General features: G+C 41.2%; 1 protein-coding gene across 1 annotated transcript; it reads left to right on the forward strand.

The window, feature by feature from the left end:
* The first annotated feature begins 8,038 nt into the window (after nucleotides 1-8,038).
* Nucleotides 8,039-19,712, forward strand: LOC149013400 (transcription factor-like protein DPB). The gene is made up of 3 exons (XM_089160234.1): nucleotides 8,039-9,845; nucleotides 18,374-18,444; nucleotides 18,562-19,712. Exons 1-3 carry the CDS (start codon nucleotides 9,720-9,722, stop codon nucleotides 18,797-18,799), a joined length of 435 nt encoding a protein of 144 aa, XP_089016360.1. The 5' UTR covers nucleotides 8,039-9,719; the 3' UTR covers nucleotides 18,800-19,712.
* The last annotated feature ends 650 nt before the right edge of the window (nucleotides 19,713-20,362 follow it).

Below are 20,362 nucleotides of genomic sequence, written 5' to 3' on the forward strand. Positions count from 1 at the left end.
AAAAATATTATAAAGAATTTTATTGATAATAATAACTAATTAAAGAGAGGTCTTTGTTTTCGGGAAAAAGCATGGTCCGATACGTCGACTGAAGTCGCCGTGTCGGTGGCTGGTGACACCACAGACACGTTGACAATCACCGAAATGTCGAGCGGTTTTTCGAAGACCAAAATTGAAATTTTGAAATGGGTTTCGACTGTTGAGTGCTTCCGGCTTCGTTCGAAGAGATGTTTCAGTGCCAGCGACAATGGGGGTGAAGGGTGAGTTCCCGTAGGTAGGATGAGACAACGGTGTAGTTGTTAGTTGTTACTTGTTGGAGCTGCCCAGACCTCTTCCTGCAACTCCATCGAATATGCCACCGGCTCCTCCTCCCCGTCCCCGCTTGCACTCCTCCAAGTCCACCACCACCACCTCCACGAAAGCAACTTATCCCCACCAGCTCCTCCTCCCAGTCCCCGCCTGCAACTCCATCAAATCTGCCACCAGCTCCTCCTCCCCGTCCCTGCCTGCACCTTCTCCAAGTCCACCGCCACCGCCTCCACCAAAGCAACTTATCCACCCCTCACTCTCTCGGAATCCTCTCCGGCTCGAAGCCGCCAAGTACCTGCAGTTTCCGGCGTCGACAGGGTCATCTTCGCCCCAATTCTTCAAAAAAGTCAACCGTCTGCGATATATTGACGATTTCTCTGCGATACATCACCGACTTATGGAAGATATCGCGTCACTGGGGGGTGTTGTGTCTGTCACACCCCGCCCGCCGGGCCCGGTTAACCGCCCGACAACCCGTGGGTGCGAACCGTCACAGGATCCATGGTTTTAGTCTATCAATAATAATAAATACAAATACAGATAATCAAGAGCAAGAATAGTGCAATAATTAATAAAAATGTTAGAGGAATCCAAATACTACAATAAATATCCCAAAATAATCAAAGGAAAGAATCAAGAATCAAATGTAATATCGAGTTCAGCGGAAGCAAAAAGAATAATTAAATAATCTTCATCTTCAGGAGGCTTCATGCTCTGCAAGTTCATGTATCACTGTCTGTGCCACATCAGCTTCAAACGAGAAGGCTCTTTCATACGAATCATCTCCAACTTCCGACGTTGTGCAACCATCTGTACAGTTTATATAATACATACAATGAAAGGAATGAGTTCCAACGAACTCAGTAAGGAACAAGCAATTCTCATATATATGTCAATACAATCCACGAATGCACATATGAAATGATATGGATGATATGCAGAAATATGAATGCTACTAAGATCTAACTATGCAAATCTCTAATGGCTGACATGTTTTAAGATATACACCAGCCCTCCTATGGGTAAGTCTCATCACTCTGATCCGGCAAGGACTGGTTACCTCTGTAGGGATCCCGGGCAAAGGGGTAAGTCCACACCGCTCTCAAAACCGTGGGTCAGGGGTTAAGTCAACACTCTCTCACCACGACCATTGGCAATGAGTACTGGCGCATGTCGGGGTTTCTAATCCAATGCAAGGTCATAATGGTAACATACTATATGAAATCCAGATACTTCCCCTATGGCACCAACCAACTCGATTCAGTATCCTTCGCAACCTAGGAGTGTGAATCCTCACGGACTTGCTACCTCTGTTGGACTCCACTCCTTAACCCTATGGTCATCCACATATTATTGGGGCGGATGCTCTCATGACTCCTCGCGACACCCGGTCCGCTCCTTGGACGTCCATGAGCCCAACCCTAACATATGCAACCCTACCATTACATGACCAACAGTGGACCACTGAGTCTCCGCACGGACTGGTTACCGCTGTTGGATGAAACATAGTCACATCACCATTGTCACGGGTCACCCGGCTTCAATTCCCCTGCCGAAAGGGTAATAGCATGTGGGGTACCTAGCCATGCAATTCTAGACTCCCTAAGTATGTCATCAAGTAATCATGATAGTGTTGGGAGACATCAGCAGGCATGTGTCCCATTCCACAGCCTTCTGATATCCCAAGCCAAGATATCCCAATGGAATACCCCTTCCATCACAATCACACTACAACACTCTTTATCATATCATGAACAGTTGTGCAATATCATAAAAGATGAAGTACATCAAGGAATACCACAAATAGCAAGTGTACAATAAGATTCACATACTTTATACAATTACAGCAAGTTACATGATCAAAGAATAGTAAATAGAACAACAGAATCATCATGTATATGTAATTGCATATAAATAAGAATGCATGTCCTTACCTGTAATTATGTAAAACTCCTCTAACTTGAATTCCAGAAACTATTATAAGACTTCTACTTGAAACAGAGAACACCTAGGCATAGGGTTACAAGAATATATAAGAGTCAAGAGTCAAAACAAATCCAAAATCAAACTTACACAGACACTGGAAACCGGCCGGTCGCTTGAGCCGGTCGCTTAGGTTGAGCGACCGCCACTAGTGACCGCCCCAAAAACAGAGAGTTTCATATCCGAAACTCAGGCTTCTGATCATCCGTTTTCAATCCGGATTTCGAGTGATCATGGCCAAAGTCTCGAATCTAACACTCCTAGAGACAATAGGTGAAGGGAAAACTAACAAACATCATAAATGGATTACCCAAAAACTCTTCCCTTGACTGGATCTATCCATTAACAAATGCAGGGATTCGTTTCTGGACAGGATCTCATCAAGAACATTGGAAAGGGAGTACAACAAATCAAATGGGTAACCACTAACAAAAAGGAGATGGGTTCATATCAATTAGAGGTTAAAAAGAAGAGAATTGCAGATGGAGATTCATTACCTTAATCAGAATCACCAAGAATAGAAGAGAAAATGTTTCATATCATTAACAACACTTCAGAGTTGAATCCCGTACGTTTCCACAGCCGCCTAATCGCCCAAAATAGCAATCCCGAACATAATAATGCGTTAATAGGGCGATGGATGCTATTTATAACGAACAGGGGACAAAATAGGGCAAAACCCCGAAAACAGAACCGGGCGGTCGCTCCAGGCGGTCGCTTGGTTCAATCGACCGCCACTAGCAACCGCCCCCATGTATATTGCTATACAAGAGTGCTTTGCTCATGGGGTTGAAGACTAAGTACAACCTAACCCAAATGAAGACATGGGGGAGATCATAGTCCGAAAAATAAATCTCAATAGGTCAATAATAAAGGGGTTAGGGTTTCATCATAACATATGGCTCATGAAAAGGTTATGATCACGGAAGAGAGGGAATGATTGTTATCAAGAAATAACAAGAAATCATAGGAAATATAGTTTAGGTTAATAGAAACATTACCCATGAGGTTTACAAGAGGTTTCCAGAAAGATCATTCAAGGGTTAGGGTTTCAAGGAATTTATTTGGCTAGGGTTAAGATCATGATGATGATCACAGATCTCAAAGAATAGGATGAGATCATGGAATAGATGGTTGCAAGAATGCATCATCTTCTTCCTAATCTCAAACAAGAACAAGAACGAAGAAAGAATAATTAGAAATCCTAATTAGGTTAAACATGGATCATGAAGAAAATATAGTGATCAAGGATAAAGAATTAGAGAATGATAGGTTACAATTTTAGTAAAGAAAACACATTGATTGGCTGTTAACAAGATCAAACTAAGGGTTCTTGGTTTGATCAAAGAGGTTAGGATTTCACCCTTTTTTGGCTCCCAATGAAAAGGTTGAGAGCACCGGATGAAGGGAAATAAATTGATAGCCAATAAAACAGGAAAACATAGATGATTAAGTTTAGGTTAACACAAATATCACCCAAGGGAAAGAGAAACAAAGAATCAAGATTCACCCATGGGAAAGAGAAACAAAGAATGCACAATCTGAAAAAGGTGTTGGGGAGTTTCCAACAAATAAAAGAACAATAGGGTTTCATATATAGTTACCTCTCATAAGAGTTGGTTACCTCTCATGAGAGTTACCCATAATTAATTCTCACAAAAACAACCCAAGATAGATAAAGGAAAATCTCATTAGTATTTCAAAATAAAGAATGGAATTAAGAAGGGTCTACCAATGAGAGAAAATAAGGTTCTCAATTAAAGTGAAGGAAAAGAAATTCAAATCATACAATTAGGGATTACTAACAAGAATCTGTGTATCCCACGAAAAGACTAGGGAGAATAAAGATTCACCTTTAGAGCAAAGAATTTACAATCAAGAAAGGTTTTGGGGAGAGTCCAATGAATTAATAGAAAATAAAAGGGTTGCCAATTGTTCCAAGGAAAAACAAAGATCAACTCCTCAATCATGAGGACACAAGGGAAGGTCATGGTAATAATATGAGACCTTCCCCACAATAATAAAGATAGATAGGAAATTAGGGAAAGTATCATTAAGAGCTTTGGTGGAATCAAATTCAAGGATCATCGCCATATGGCTTCAAGATCATAGAGTGAATTGGGGGATTCACTCTAGGGTTAAAAGAATTAAAGAAGAGGTCATTACAGTAGTGTAATACCCTTCTCATGATCAGAAAATCAAAAGTAGAGAAGAAAGAATGAATTTGTGTTTTGGGGCATCTTGTCCTACATTATTTCAGTCCTCCCTTATTCTAGACTGATTGCAGCAATAATTTTATTCTTGAATGGGGTTGGCTGCAAGGATCTTTTGATGCAGATCCAGCACTTTTTTGGGCTTATTTTCCTTCGAATATGCCTTGGGTTGGGCTGTGCTAGTTATGGGCCCTTGATGCCATGGGGCTTGAGTGTAACAGGTACAAGGTCCAAGTATGAAAATAACTAATTTATTCTCAAGTTAAGTGCAATAATGTCCTTTAGTATGTAATAAGGACTTCAGAGTTATTTAGGGTTGGGTCAGCTGCGTGGTTGGCTGGTAGTTAGGAACTCCTTTTCAAATATAATTGGTGTGAGATGTTAGTTTGAACATCAAGTAGTACGGTTAGTTTTCGGAGTTCAATTCCAACGAGGAATTGATTTAGCTATTGAATTTTATACAACATTGGTTCTGTCGATTACATTACCATATATACTCCATTGTAGAATTAGGACTTGGAGAATAGAATTTTGCATTAATCAAAGTCGGATTTTCTTCTGAGAGAGTGGTTACTGTTGTAAGTCTAGTGAACCAATTGTGCTTGGTGTTTAAAGTCCAAGTGCGCGCTGCTTCCCTGGTCATTCAAAGTCTAGGAGAATCATGGGTGCTAGTCTCTTGAAGTCCAAGTTCCTTCTTTGACGGTGGACTTGGTTTACTACAAGGTTCCACCCTAAAGCTTGGGAAGCTTGAACTAGGTTAGGGGTTCTAATCACAACCATTTTCTCTTCTTTTTCTCTTTCTCTTTTTGTTTTTGAAAACTCTAGTCTAGTAAAACCTACCTACGGCATGGGTCTACCATTGGAATCTGCCAAAATTAACCCACAGCTTGCATATATCATCCCCTCACAAGCATTGCTGCCCAGAGTTTGGTTAAAACCTAGCATGCATTGATCCAATTTTATTCAACTTTTTTAAGTTCGACAAGCTGCTGCCATTAAATGACTGCAACTATTTTCTGAGAACATATTCATGTGCAGCTTAATCCAACTATCAGTTCTTCATCTGCTTTTGACCATATGATTCCCATTCCCATACCTTCTGACAAAAACATTTGTATCTCGTTGCCATCAACCAGCCAAAACCCCATATCTGGAATTCTCTAGTTTTCTTTGGAAGACCCAAATTTTAGATCTATTATTCTAGGCATCAGTTTGGGCCTATGTTTGGATAGGAAAACCCTTTTCCCCTATTGGAGTTCAATCTGGATAACAGCCCCAAATTCCATCCACAAGCCCTAGGGACCCCAATTTCAAATTTTAGCAAATCCTAACGTGAAATTTTTTAATTTGAGTTTTCTTGATTCCCTTATTTTGCCTGACTCAGGTTCTTCCTTTTGCTTTTTGTTTTGGGGTTTTTTTTTTGGGAACAAGTTTGCCCTTTCTGCATCATATGCACTACTTACAAGTTCTACTATTGACTTTGATTGTTTGAGGCGTTTATTATTTTAGTGGGTCCATAAAGGCATAAGCATCTTGAGTCAGGTGTTTGAACCCATGATCAACATCAAATATCCATTGACAACAGGGGGTTCTGTTTTTTGTAATAAGGAAATTTATAAACAGAGGAATCTATGTCCAGCCTCGTGCGATTTGACAGCCACTGAATGATGAATTTTTTTTTTGGTAAGACTGAATGATGAATTTGTACTGTCTCTGTGTGGGTGTGTGAGACAGCAAACCTTGGATTCTGAGGTAGAGATGGTGAGGGGCCATCTCCTAATTGGTGGGTCACCAACACATTCTTTCTTTTTTCTCCATCAGTTCTTTGTTTCTAGTTTCATTGTCCTGCCATAGGCCAATATCTAGAGGTATCAAGCTACCGCTGTGTTTTTAGTTTAAGGCTGTCCTATTAAGTTCCAGTAATCAGGCATGAAAGGGAGCCCCAATGTTGCAATTCTGCTGTTCTGGTATTCTATAGCAACAGCTTCAAGTTCATGATCTCCTGGTCATATCATCAGATCCAGCCTAGAGTATCATCAAGGTTCCTCGTGTCGGCGATCCCGTACAGCCCCATGGGCCCCCCCCGGCCCCTCCATCCCGCACTTTATCTCCTCTCCTTCTTCATGGCCGGCTAATTTTCTTCTTCGACACGCAACTTCCTAGCTTCGTGTCCTCCTGACGGCCTCGCTGGAAATGGAAGTTGGAGAGGAACCTATCGATGTAGTTGATTGCGCGTGAGAGGGCGCCGAGAAGGCCACCGAAGACAAGCCTTGATGGCTCGCCCCGCGCTGCCTCCCCGGCCGCCAGTGGAGGAACCCATGCCTCGCTCTGGCGCAAGTCGCAATTCCAACTCCCAAGTTCAACAATGTCTTAAAGCTCGTTTTTTTCTTCTTTCAATATCACGGATTTACGGCCGCCGCTTGGTCCATCCCTTCCCGGGTGGAAGAATCGAAGTATGTGTTTGAGGCCAAAACGATTCGGAGGATGGAGCTCCGGTGCTCTCCACGCTCCAGTGGAAGATGAATCGGTGACCGAAGATGAATCCGGTGACCCCACTTTCGTTCCTCTGCAAATTAACACAAAATCTCCGCGAAAGCCGCGGATCGAGCTTAACTATAGAAATATGTCTCTCTCGTCTCCGATCTGCGATCAAGAGAGAGATCGTGATGAAGAGAAGAAAGTAATCAGAGAGAGAGGACGTCGTCAATGGGGTTGAGAGAGAGAATTTGTGGGAGGAGCTGAGTTTATAAAAAGAGCGATTTCGGCATGAACACCAACAAAAGTCGGCGACTTTGGGCGTTTGCGTCGCCGGTCGGCCGCGGTCCGCCGGCGCCGGGTCATATCATCAGATCCAGCCTAGAGTATCATACCCTCTTTGAAGACTGATCTGATGCAGTTATGGTGGGGTTGCTAACTTTGTAGTTTACCTACTAATACCTAGTTGCTTTCATATCCCATGTTCAGCCATCCAATCAGGCTGGGATTTTAATGGGTTATTCGAGACTACAAGAACTGCCGTGGACAGGAAAATCAAACTTGTCCAAGTTGTTAGTTATGAAGTTGGCACAAATAAAAAATACTACCAAATATTAATTGAATACAGTATGATTCTTGTAAAACCAGGAAATTGTTTTTGCTTGCTTTTTCTGGTATTTTGTTATTATTTATTTTATAATGGGGAATAGCTAGTCTCTCTATCACAAAAAAATTTCTGTGTTTGTGTACTAGAAAGATAAATATTTCCAAAGGTTTTGCAGAGCAAGTTGTTTGGTTTATTGGTGATAGTGTTTTCTTTTTTGTGATAAATGGTTGTTTTTGTATTAGGAGAAGGGGGCTATAGAAAAGGCAGTCTCTAGAACCCCACTTGCGGAAGGAAATTCCATCATAGGAGGGCATTCCCTCCCAGCCAGGGTCCCACATGGGAAGTAAAAAAAAACCAAAACCCATTACATTCTAAAGTAAACATGAGCTTCTGCATCCTTCTGAATAAGTTCCACTAGCTCTTCTGGAGAATCACTAGGTGCCCACTCTACTTGGCTTTGTGTCAGCTAGATGCCAGTGATGAAATCAGCTGGCTGGTTTTGCTTTGTCCTCACATGCACAAATTCCCTTACATGATGGCAGTTCTGTCTTATTTCACCTTTCAAAGGTTGGAGTATGAGTATCCACGGCCCTTGGATTCTCCTTTAATAATGTCTATTGCCAACTTGGAATCAGATAGGATAGAAGCAGCCTGCAATCCTTTTGATATGCAGATCAAGCCTTCATAGGTTGCTTTCATCTCCATAGCTAATACTAAAGCTGTTCTCCTTGCCTGCAAAAGCCAGAATGGGATCCGCCTTAATGCCTTATCACTCTGCCATAAGAAGCTGCTGAGTTGATTAAAGCCCCATGACAATGCATTGCAACCATATGTTGAAGAGGCTTGAACCAGGAAAAAGCTCTAGGCAGCTTAGACAACCATATTTTCAATATTGTTATTTCAATTTTTAAAATCTCTCTTTAAATATAATGGTAGCTTATATAGACGGTTCTGCTATCATTGTTCTAGTGTTTCACAGTGAGTCAAGTTGTAATTGATCCTAGGTTTTGGTTGGTAGTGGGGGTGAAAAATTAAGTGAATTGTGAACAGAATCGAAAAGTTAGGGTTTGAAGGGAATGTGGTGAATGATTGGATTAGGTTGGGTTGAAGGAGTGAGGCTTTCTTAAAGTTGAATTTAAGGTTGAAAAACTAAAATGGTGGGGAGGAGGTTGAACAGGTTCTGTTGAGAGGGGATTGAAAGTTGGGGGTTTTCATGATTACGTGACAGGGTAAAGATGATGGTTTATAGGAGTATAGTATGGTTTTCTGGTGAGAGTTTGATGTTTACATTAGTGATTCATAAAAAGGGTTGTTTTGGAGGGTTCAATAAGCTGTCGTAGGAGCAGGAAATAGAAAATGGAAGATGAAGAGAAGCAAGACTTGTCATCTATGAATCTATCTTTATAGAGGTCTATGAATCCATATCATGATAGTATAAAAGCTAGAGTTTGATGTGTAGGGGGTGCAGGCCCATATACAGATGAAGAATCTTCACTACATATTATCCAATGAAAAAAAATCAGCAACTTCAAAAAATATTTCAGCTGCACCCGATCGGGAAAACCCCAAATCTAGCCTAAAACATTGTTTTCCACAGCATGACTAGAAGGCTAAGTAGTGAGGAAAGCCATCCATATAGTTGGCCTGCTAGATTAATATCTTTCCATTTTATGGAAACATTGGGCACTTGGCCTTCTGACAGATAAAATTCTTGGAAGATTTTTTTTTTCTTTAATAAAGAAAAAAAAGGAGCATGTGTACTGAGTAACGACTTTGCCCCTTTGTGATTGTTTTTCTGTTTTCCCTTGGTTTCTTGCCTTTTCTCCTCTTAGGGTTAGTTGATAACCTTGGCCTGATTCCGTGTTCTCTCTTCAAATTCTACTTTTTTAATATTTTAATCCATGAGAGAGTTATTTGGCTCTAAATTGGGTGGACTTGGCAAGCAAAGTTCATGTGCAGACTCCGCATGATTTGAGAACAATAAACCCTCTCCCCATTTGATCCACCGATTTCCTTCCGCATCAGTCCGAATCCCAATATATTGCTATTCCCATTTTCTAAACACTGGTTATTGAAAATAGGTTAAATAGATTTTTCTTCTTACGGCTTCAAAATGTTATGGTTTTTTGACTATGTGCGACTTCTCTCCTTTTATCAAGTTTGTAGGTCTTCAGAATTTGATACAGAGGAATCAGGGATTATATGGCGCAGGAAATGCTCGTGTAGGAGGTGTGGAATTACCCTTTATTCTTGTTCAGGTATGATTGCTGTACTTTCCTTCTGTTGCCTCATGCCTACTTTGCTTTTCCTGCTCTGCCAGTAAAACTTTTTCTTGGACCTAAATGATGCTTTCATAATATTAGAGGAAATACATGGTAATTTTTCATCACAAATGGAGTTACATAAGGAAGTAATTTATGTACAAGATTAAGAGTTCTTTCATAATTACTGGTGGAGTATTATGTATTTAAATAAGCCTCTGGTTCTGACCTGAATCTCCCTATCCACTTCTAAGAAGAGTGCAGCCTTGATCACCACAATCTCCTACTTTTTGTTGGCTCTCCCACCTGTACTCCACTTACACCTGACAGCTTCTTGGTCAGTCATTGTCTTACATGCTAGAACTCCTTTAATTGGGTAAGTAACCCTGAAAATGTTGTGCTAGTCCATGCACATGATTTACTAGGTTTGACTATCTTATGTAAAACACAGTTTTAGGGTTAGGGTTTCTTGAATTGATTCAGTAAAATTGAGGGTTGCCAGAATCTTCCAGCAAATAAGTCGAAAAGATGTTGTGGGATGGTTGTGGATTTCTAAAGAATTTATAAGAAGGCCCTAGAGACAAGTTAGGATCGTTGACAAGTCACTCAAGGGATGGTTTTGAGATACCCAAAATTAATATGGGATGGAAAAAAAATATTAAATGGTGATCTTGGATGTCTAATACTATTCCTAGGGGTGGTAGAAAAGAAGGATAATTAATTTGGATCAGTATGGGTTGGATCTTGAGAAGAAAACCAGAACTTTTCTATCTCTTCGTTGCTCTTCCTTTCCTTTTCCTATTCTTTTCTTTTCTGTTTTCTGGTTCTGCCACAAGCAAGAAAAGACAGAGAGGGAGGGCTGAGAGGGGTTGGGGGGGTTGTCGTAGGGTAGGGAGGCACTAGGGAAGATCGTATGGGGTGGGGGAACAGGCTGGGATGTCGTGAGGCTTGGGGAAGGCTGCTGCCAGGGTGTATGGCTGCAAGGGAGAGCGGGAATTAGGGTTGCGCAGGAACAGGGGAGGGGTTGGGGGTGTTGTGCAGATCGGGAGGGTGGGAAGGGGGCTTGCGGTAGCTAGGGAAGGTGAGGGAGGGCCTGGGGGAGGCTGCGAATGAAGGGGAAGGGGAGGTGAAGGCTTGTGATGGTAGGGGAGGAGGGGGAAGGGGATGGGGTTGCTTCATCACAGGGCCCACACTAGTTTGCCAACACCTGTCCTCTTGTTAGGAAGGGGTGCAACATCTGGAATGCATTCTACCATGATAACGTGCATGGTCTGGAGTATATCCTGTGCCTCATACCACAGGTGTACAAGAGGGCATGTGTGAAAACATAATCAATCAAGATGGATGATAAGATCGGTATAAAATGCAATATAATCACACGGCTGCTTGGACAATGGGTTCATCTAAGGATTATATACACATTCTACGTATCATAGTGCCCTCGACACAATCATCTCATAATTACGAAGCACAGTGCCCTCAACACTCACAAATATATCAAAGTGGCTTAACATCATTCACAGGCCACATACACACATCACAATAGTGGTGTACACATCGATACCCCACCCCCACTTCCCAGCACCATGAAATGCATAAATGCAATATGCAAAGCAATCACAATCTGTAATATGCCATGCTATGCATGTGCTAGGCAAGCAATCATTCTAGCATACAAGATGACATGAATGCATGACCAAGGAATAAGCACAAGATCCATGATGCGTGAGAGCCTAATATCTCACTCATCTCAGGACTTGAACTGGAATTCAAGATCTTCTCGAGCTTGGCCTATACATTACAAGCATAACCCATCGTCCAAAACATCTTTAGATCATCTACTTAGGGCCAAACCTTACTGAACCATGTTTGGAATGAGGCCTAGTAGGTGTCCTAGGGTTAATTGATGCATTGGAGCTTTCAGGGAAAGGTTGGCCTTGCCTGGATTGCACTAAGCACTCCAGCCCATAAGGCGGCAGCAGGAAGCAGCTGGATTGCTGAATCAGCCTAATTCCCTTGCTGCTGTTTCCAAGGAGCTGCCCAATTAGGTTGGTTCAGCTGGATTATTTTCCTTGAATCATGTTACAGCAGTCTCAAGTCTCTAGATTAGATTTGAGTCCTCACATTTGCCTTGAATCACGGTTCAAAGATAGGATTAATCAGGCACATAGAAGGCCTTCCCCATTTCACTAGGTTTTAGCATCCACCACTTGGTCATTTCTCAAGTCATTGGCCGCAGTACACATCATAAGGTTCCAACATTTCTTTAACACCAAACTGAACTTGCCCAGCCCTTTAGATACAAACCCTTTTTCAATTGGGTGATTTCCACTTGTTAGTAGGGGTGCAAGTTTGGCCTTGACCCGCCCTAAGCCCTCCCTGAGCCCGAATAGGGCTTGGACTCAAGATTTTGCCTTCAGGGTGTGTTAGGGCCAAAATATTCTGCCCTGACTAGGGCCAAGGGTGGACTTGGGATTACTCTTTGTCTCGCTGGGCTTGTCCAGAACTGTTCCTTATTTTTTGCCTTGACCCTGGCCTTGATTTTGTCCCTGATGCTTGATCTCAATGCATTAGGAACATGGCCAATCAGGGCCAGAGATAGGGCCAAGTATAGAGCCAATCAAGGCTAGGGCTAGAGATAAGGCCAATCAGGGCGGGATGGGCTTGGCTTGGCCCTGTAGGGTGTAGGGTCAGGGACAATAATCATTGGCCCTGAATTAGGGTCAAGGCATGAATGGGCTTATATTAGAATATATAGGGTTGGGCTTGGGATTGCAAAAGCCTCGCGCAGCCCGGCCCTGTTGTGGCCCTACTTGTTAGAGCTCATTTGGCTTAGATTAAGTCCTACTACGATCCATGGTTCTAAATCAGCCTTAGAGAGGCTTCCCCTCACTAGGACAGCATCAGCACATCACATGTAACATGTTCAATACCTAGAAATTCACATTTCAGAGGGCGCAACATTATTTTCTCAAGTCAGGGTCTAAACCCAGGACTTCAATTGGGAGTTTTGCCCTGAATCCATTCAAATGATGCCACTGCTGTCCCAATGGGTCAAACCCTTAGGGCTTTATTCAGTTAATCAATCAATCACATAACTACAGCCCTAAACAGTGGTTTAGCACTCAGCCCTAGTACCTTAGGGCATCACAACATCGAGTCATGTCTCAAATTCAAGGTGTTTACTCAGTTATGGGCTAATTGGGTCTCTTAATAGTATCAACTAATCGAGAAGCACATTAATTCCATCATGCTGGAACAGGGGTTATGAAATTAAAGTTGCACTAATTCTGATTTGAATCCAAATGGTCCTCAGACAGCATAATTATATCATTAATCTCATCTTAAGATCATCTCTATCAGTCTCACTGTATGTCCTCAATCACGGTTTTAACATGGTATTTACATCAATTTAATCCAAACTTGTTCCCACTAACTGCATACATCAAATCCTAAAGAGAAGAAACTCAAAATCATGGAATTTGGGGCTTATCTTGAGTAGAGAATCAAAGCCCTATGATTTAAGACCAAATTGATCCCTAAAACCCACCTTCTTCTCCAAACCACGAACTGACTTTGCAATTGCAGGAAAACCTAAATTTCATGGTATTCCTGTCCTTAAAAACCAGCTTGGTGGGTCCCCTTGCCCACTATCCCTCTGTAATGACATTTGCCCTTTTGCCTAAAATATCTAATTAGGCATTATTTAGTAGTTTCTATTTGACAAATGGGCCTATTCTCATGCCGAATCACTGTTTTAGGCCTAATTAATCACATGGGATGTCGTTAAGGTGTTAATTAAGTCTACGCCCACTAGGGGCATTTTGGTCATTTTGATCTCTAGGGACATCTTGGTAATTCTGACCTTTATTCCACTTTACTCCTTTATACCCCTATTATACTGAGTTAAATAGGCCACTCACACCCTCTTGAGCACAGGACCACATAGGGTGGCCCAGTCATTAGGCTTTAGGCCTAAGCACAAGGCTTTGGCGCAAACTTCAAGCATCAAGCATCAAGCTTTTAAGCATTAGGCTTCAGGCTCCAGGTTTCTACCTTAAGTGCCTAAACTCTAAAATGTCAATAGTAGATTCCATCAAAAAAAAAATTGAGATTCCTACTAACCTTACCTTCAGTGTTGATGGCCCCTAAGGATTTTTGGTCTTTGGAGGAGCCTCCACCTATAGAATTTCAAAAGTTCAATTTCTGGAAATTGGGGTATTACAAAGAGGGGGGGAGGGGGTGTTTTGGGATGATGATAAAGGGTTGGATCCAAAGATGGGAAGGTTTCTTCAGTTCTTGAATGATCCTTGGGCAGTCTTTTTGATTCTTTTCTTCTTTCTCTCTTTTCTTTTCTTTCTTCCCTCTTTTGTCTTTTTTTTTCTGTTTTCAGACCTGCCGCAAGTCACAGAAGGGGAAAGAGAGGGGCCGAGAGAGAAAAGAAGGGGAGAGGTGGTGCTGCCGGGTTTGGGAAGGCGGGGGAGGGGCTTAGGAAGGATGCAGGGAGTGGGAAGGTTTTCTAGTGGGCTATGATGGGTGGGCAAGGGGGTCCTTGGGGCTGCGATGGTAGGGGAGGGTCCTAAGGGGTGGCGCAAGAAAGACAAGGGGTGGGGGAGGGTTCTTGATGGGAAAGAAGGGTGTGGTGGGGGTTGGGTTGGGAAGGGGCTGTACTCACTGGATTAATGCTTGAAGATGTAAGAACTTGAAGAAGATGATTGCAAGATAGCCGCTGTGGCCATCCAAAGAAGACCACGATTTAGTCCCCTCAAATTCAGATTCTTATATTCAATTCAATGTAAGTTTACAATAAGAGTAGAGGCCTATTTATATCCCTACACAATGAGGGAAAGACTTGACTCTAAATGGGAAATAAAGACTAACTTAACTCATGGTACAAATTTAGACCGAAATGGTCGAAATTTTGATTGAAATTTCGGGTTTTTGCTACCCTGAAACAAAACTTGCAAGATTTCGTAGGAGTCCTAAGTTTCAACCAATACGGTCAAAATTATGACCGAAACTGGTCGATACCAAGGTTTGACCAGTTTCGGTCCATTTCTTTTATAAAACTCATTGCTTTCGGTTGAAACTTGCAATATTTCGCAGCTTTCAACCATTTCCGCCTTTGTTTTCCAGCAGGGTTTTGACACTCCAACTGGTTTTTCCTTGGTTTTTGTTTATTTTTAACTGATTTCACCTAATTTTTACAACTCCTTTGCCTTCAAACACCTCTTAAGCCACAACAACTCTTCATGGGCCCAAGCCCAAACTACAAAGGAAATTCCAAGGCCCAAAGTGATATAAGGCCTCTATAGCCTCAGGGGCGTTGCCCGCACACCATTGACGGGCAAGCCCCCCGGACCCCTACCCTCCCACCAGGGAGCAGGACCCCTGTGTCCGTCGGCAACAAAATGTGAAGCATGGGCCATGCCAAACAGTTTCAAACTTCCTGTTTTAATGATTTTTTTTTGTTCATGATGTTTTAAATGATCTTGTATTGATTTGAAATTAATATATACTTAGTCTAGAACTATGATCTATGATTGTATGTTAACTTATTTTTTGATTATTGCTATATTTAATTTTTTATTTAAAAAAATATTTTATAAATTATGTATATGGAAAAGCTCACGTGTATACATGATGTAGGGGCTTGAACTTAATATACGTGAGACACCATTAGTGATCTAGTTGGTCGTCGTATTTTGTCGACTTGTTGTATATGTAACTATTCTATTAAACAATTCATGTATGTTGATGATTCGTATTTTGTCGACTTGTTGTATATGTAACTATTCTATTAAACAATTCATGTATGTTGATGATTCTATGCCTGTATGCAATACATTTTGTATTTCTCGGAACCATTCATTTGTTAGTCCACTTGAAAAGACTTTTCAGTGGTTTTTTTGGGCAAACTACTGATTATGTTTATTATGCTTTAAATTGGTTGGAGGCAAGAAATCAGATGAAATGAAGGCCATATAACCCCGAAACCTAGGTCGAAAAGTACCAATGAGATTTCGATTTTTGGCCAGGTTGAAACCAAAACCTCGATCCTTAACTAGGGTTTCTTTTATAGACTAGGATCCCCTTTACAACTAAGTAAATAACCACCACACAAAGTAAACAATTTAACATGCAATAAAAGACCTAATTATGGAATCTTAGTTTAAAACAATTCCCAAGTGGCACTAGAACTCACTTTGATTTAAACAAGGAATTAAAAACAGATTTGGACTCCAAAAAATAAAATAAAAATTCTGAAATTAAAATGATTAACTAAGAGGGGAAAATGATCAAATTGCTCTTGAAGGGGTTTGGCCAGCCCCTAGTTCCACCATCTGGATTGGGCCTTGAGGCCTAAGATAGGGTTTTGGCCAGGGGGAATTTTGTGCTTACATCATAGGGTTGGTTGCCCTTGAAGGGGTTCAGCCAGCCCCTAGTTCTGCCATCTTGGTTGGGCCTTGAGGCCCAAGATACTGTTATGGTCAGGAGGAATTTTGTGCCTACATCATAGGGTTGGTAAGATCTAGGGTGTGATGTGAGGGTTATGTCAAGAGAGTGGATGGAAGGCTACCAATGGAGGTTTTGGGTTTCAGAGATGGTGGAATGCAGCAGAATTTGAAGAAACTAAAAAAAATAGGGTTTTAATCTGGTGCAGAAACAAAGGATCAAGATCTAGCTTTCGAGGGTCGTTTCAGCCAGCCAGAAATCGAGAAGTGGTTGAGATGGGTCGAAACAGGGGAATTTTGGGGGTAGAACTGACCATGCGATGAGCTGGCCATCGAAACTTGTCAAAACTGCCTAAACTTGTTTGAAACTATAGCCAAAACGGGTGAAATTAAATTGATTGGAAACTTGGAGTTAGTCGTAGGTTGGCATTTTTTGGTTGAAAGAACCAAATATTTTGAAATATTGGTTGAAAATACCAAGGTTTCAGAACTTGTTGATTCTGGGACTTCTTGTTTTGATTTGTTGGCAAAAACTGAGGTTTAACTGAAATTTTCTGCCCATCTCGGTCGAAACTTGAATGTGGCAGAAACAACCATAACAGGCTTGTTTTATAGGGAGCAAGTTTAGAGTTGGGTTTTCATTTTGTGTTTGGCCTTTGATCCACTGGGTTTTCTAATAATAGGCAACTCTCGTGAGCCAAAAATGTGTACTTTTAGAGTTTTAGGTTGTGTAAACAATTTCAGAATCTGATGAGTACCAGTAAGGTGAAGAAGAGAGAACAATGGAGAATAGGGGTTGGGCGATAGAATGTGTGTTCTATTGTACAAACCATTACATCGATATTTATATTGTAAAAGAATTACAAAAGGAATATAACTCATAACTCTTACGTAATTAAGCCTAAATTTTAATTGGAAACTCACTTGGACTGATAGGTAATGACCTAAATCATTAAGCGAACCCCGGTGGGGGATTCCTCCTATTGAGTTACATATATAATGTTTTCATGCTCTTACAGGTTGCATATGGGATCAGCTAGTTTCTTTCTTTCTTTATTTTTTATTTTGGTTACTTTAACTGAACTGGTTCCATGTGGTTCCATTTAATCTGTAAGTAATTGTGTTAATGGGAATGTTGAGTGTTTGGGGTCTAGATCAGTTTCTTAGTCAACAGCGTAAGTTTTCTACCCTTCCATCTGACCTCTTGACTGTCCAGACCATGTTAATCAGTCTTCTTCTTATAGCGTATCAACTTTAGACTCTTGTCCATAAAGAAAATCCAATATTCTGATATAGTGAGATGTAATCTAATCCGATTCCATTGGAGTTGCTTTTTTACCTGCACTCATCCACAGTGTTGGAACCCTTGCTTACTTGTGATTGCATCCAGGCTCTGAGGGATGCCATAGCTAAGCTTTAATCACTTTTCACTATAATGTAGCATGTTGCCTATTCTGCTTGGAATGCCCTAACTTAACGTCTGTTATATAAGGTTGCAGAAAGTAGAAACTATGTAAAGATTTTGTTTTTTCCCCCCGCCAGTGTTGTATGCTGACTGAAGACACCAACTCTTCTTTATCTGGGCTTGGGACTAGTAGTAAACACTGGCTGAGTTTTAATTCTTTCTCCATGTGTTTAAATAATTTCAGTGATATCACTAATGCTCCCTAGGCTCTCATACCTTTCTCTGGCCATTTCATTCTCCTGCACTCATGTTTTCTTTTTCATTAATTTATTTTCAAGTCTTGTTAGTGAAGTGAAATCTAACCACCAGTTATGGAATGATTTGTTGTTAGTGAAGAGTGATATAGTCATATGTGGTAATGATTACGGAAGTTTCTTTGTAACTTTATCTTCCCATTAATTTCAATTGCAACCAACTGTAGACTTGGTGGATTTGGGTTAATCAACATCAGACTGGTAATTATCTATACCTACTGATGAGTTTCACCTTCTTTAAAATGCTTCCCGGGTGACATCGTGTTATTGGGGTGATGATTGCAAAATTTCATCTTTGATGTCCAGTAATCTTGTCATCATTATTTTGCTTCTGGATGCTTTGAATTGCAGACAGGACCTAATGCAACAGTCGAGGTGGAAATATCAGAGAACATGCAACTGGTGCATTTTGATTTCAATAGGTAAAAGTAATGAAGTTGATCCAATTTTAGTATGTGCCAACTAATTTTATCAACTTTGCCATTATTACGGTGCCAGTCCCTTGTTAATCTGTATTTTCTCTGCAATCCTTATTGCAGCACCCCTTTTGAGCTGCATGATGATAATTATGTTCTCAAGGAAATGAGGTTATGTGAAAGACCTCAGGGAGATGATGGTGCTGATGATTCTAATGTAAATGAAGCTGAGGGTTCGAGCATGCTTGATGTGTACCAGTCACAGATACCCCATCCTTCGAGGTCAAATGCCGTGGGTATGCGTCCTCCTTCACCACCTCTTCCAGGAATATTAAAAGCACGAATCAAGCATGAGCATTAATCTGTGTTCTTAGGTTTATTATCCTGCTATGAGTATTGTTTCTTTTCCTTTTCTGTATTATAGTATGTAAAGTCAGTGGCCAGAAATAGTGGAATACCCATGGTCCATCCGTCAGTAGATTGCTAATGAGTTGAAAGGATTGAAAAAGCAAGCAAACCTACCCATTCTTCAATTCTTTCAGAAGTTTCTTTCCAGGCTATTCATCTGGTTAAGGAACCCATATTTGATGTAATTACTTATCATATGGAATTTCATTTTCCCCTGTTTGATATTTCTTTTCTCAATGTAATAGTAGGTCAGGACAAGCTGATTATTTACTTGCCTCCTCTCACTGCATTGGCTAGGTCGTATGCATTGGTTCATGTCTCTGGATTGCATAACCAATTTGATTGATTTTTTAATTAGAGAGAATTGATGTCTTCTAATTAAAGTTACTTCAAATGCTAGATTGAGTAAGCTGTCAAATTGCACTTTCACTCTATATCACGAGTCATGACAATATTGTTGGTTTGTGGGCTGTTCCCGCGACGGGTTGTCTCCAGCAAGTCCTTAATGAGTTAGGTACACCGACAGAATGTTTCAGAAGATGTTGATGCAGTGGTTAGAGTGATGTTGGGGGCATGCAATCATGTTTTGTATCACTCTACATGCAAGAAGAGACTTGAGTTTGAGTTGGTTGGATGCAGAATGAAAGTTGGGATCAAGCTAAATGACATTGGTGGAAAACCCTGGGACTCATTAAGTGAATCTACAGGAAATACAAACAGATACTGTACAGTCTTATGGTTGGCTCTGCTTTTTTGAGTGTTGCTGGTGGCGTTTCATCTAGGTTTTTTTCTTCTTCCATTTCCTGTTTCAGCTAAGAGCATATGGTAATCTATTGAGCTGAAAAGAGCAGATACAGAGGTACAAAGACACATGAGGTTATCTTCACCCCCCTGGGGCTGACCCATCTTGTTCTTTGTTGGCGTCGCCTGCTCCCCTTGGTTTCTCCCGTCTGTCTGTTCTTGTTTTTCCACTCTCTCTCGTTGTTTTTGTCCTCTGTTGCGTCTCCTTCTGGTGTTTCCGCGGGGTTGTGTTTTCCCCCCCTTGTTTTCCTCCTTTTCCTTTTCCGGTTTTTCGTTCTTTTTCCTCCCCTCTTCTCTCTGTTTTTTTCTTCTGTCGTTGGGCTCCCGGTTTGTTCTTCGGTGCGTTTTTTGTTTTGGTGCTTTGTGGTGGCTTGGTCTTTTCCGGTTTTTGCTTCTTTTGTTTTTCTTGTTTCCTTGGCTTTTCTGGGTTTGTTTTGGCTTGGTGGTGTCGTGGTTTGGGGTGTTGTTGTTCTTTGTTTGCTTCTGGGTTGGCTTTTGTTGCGTGCTTCTCCTGGGCTCCTTGTTTTGCCGGGCTTCCCCTTGTTTCTGTTTCTGGTTCCTTGTTTTCTCTTTCGTCTGGTTTCGTTTTTGTGTGCTCTGTCTCCTTGCTGCCTGCTCTCTTTTTGTGTTTGTCTTTTTGTGTTCTCTGCTCTCTTTTCTTTTTTTTTTTTCTTTGCCATTCTCCTTTTGCTTTTCTTGCTTCTTGTTTTTGTTC

This window comes from Hakea prostrata, chromosome 6 (assembly GCF_041222555.1).
Source record: "Hakea prostrata isolate BN-2017 chromosome 6, UWA_Hpros_2, whole genome shotgun sequence".
Lineage (NCBI taxonomy): Eukaryota > Viridiplantae > Streptophyta > Magnoliopsida > Proteales > Proteaceae > Hakea > Hakea prostrata.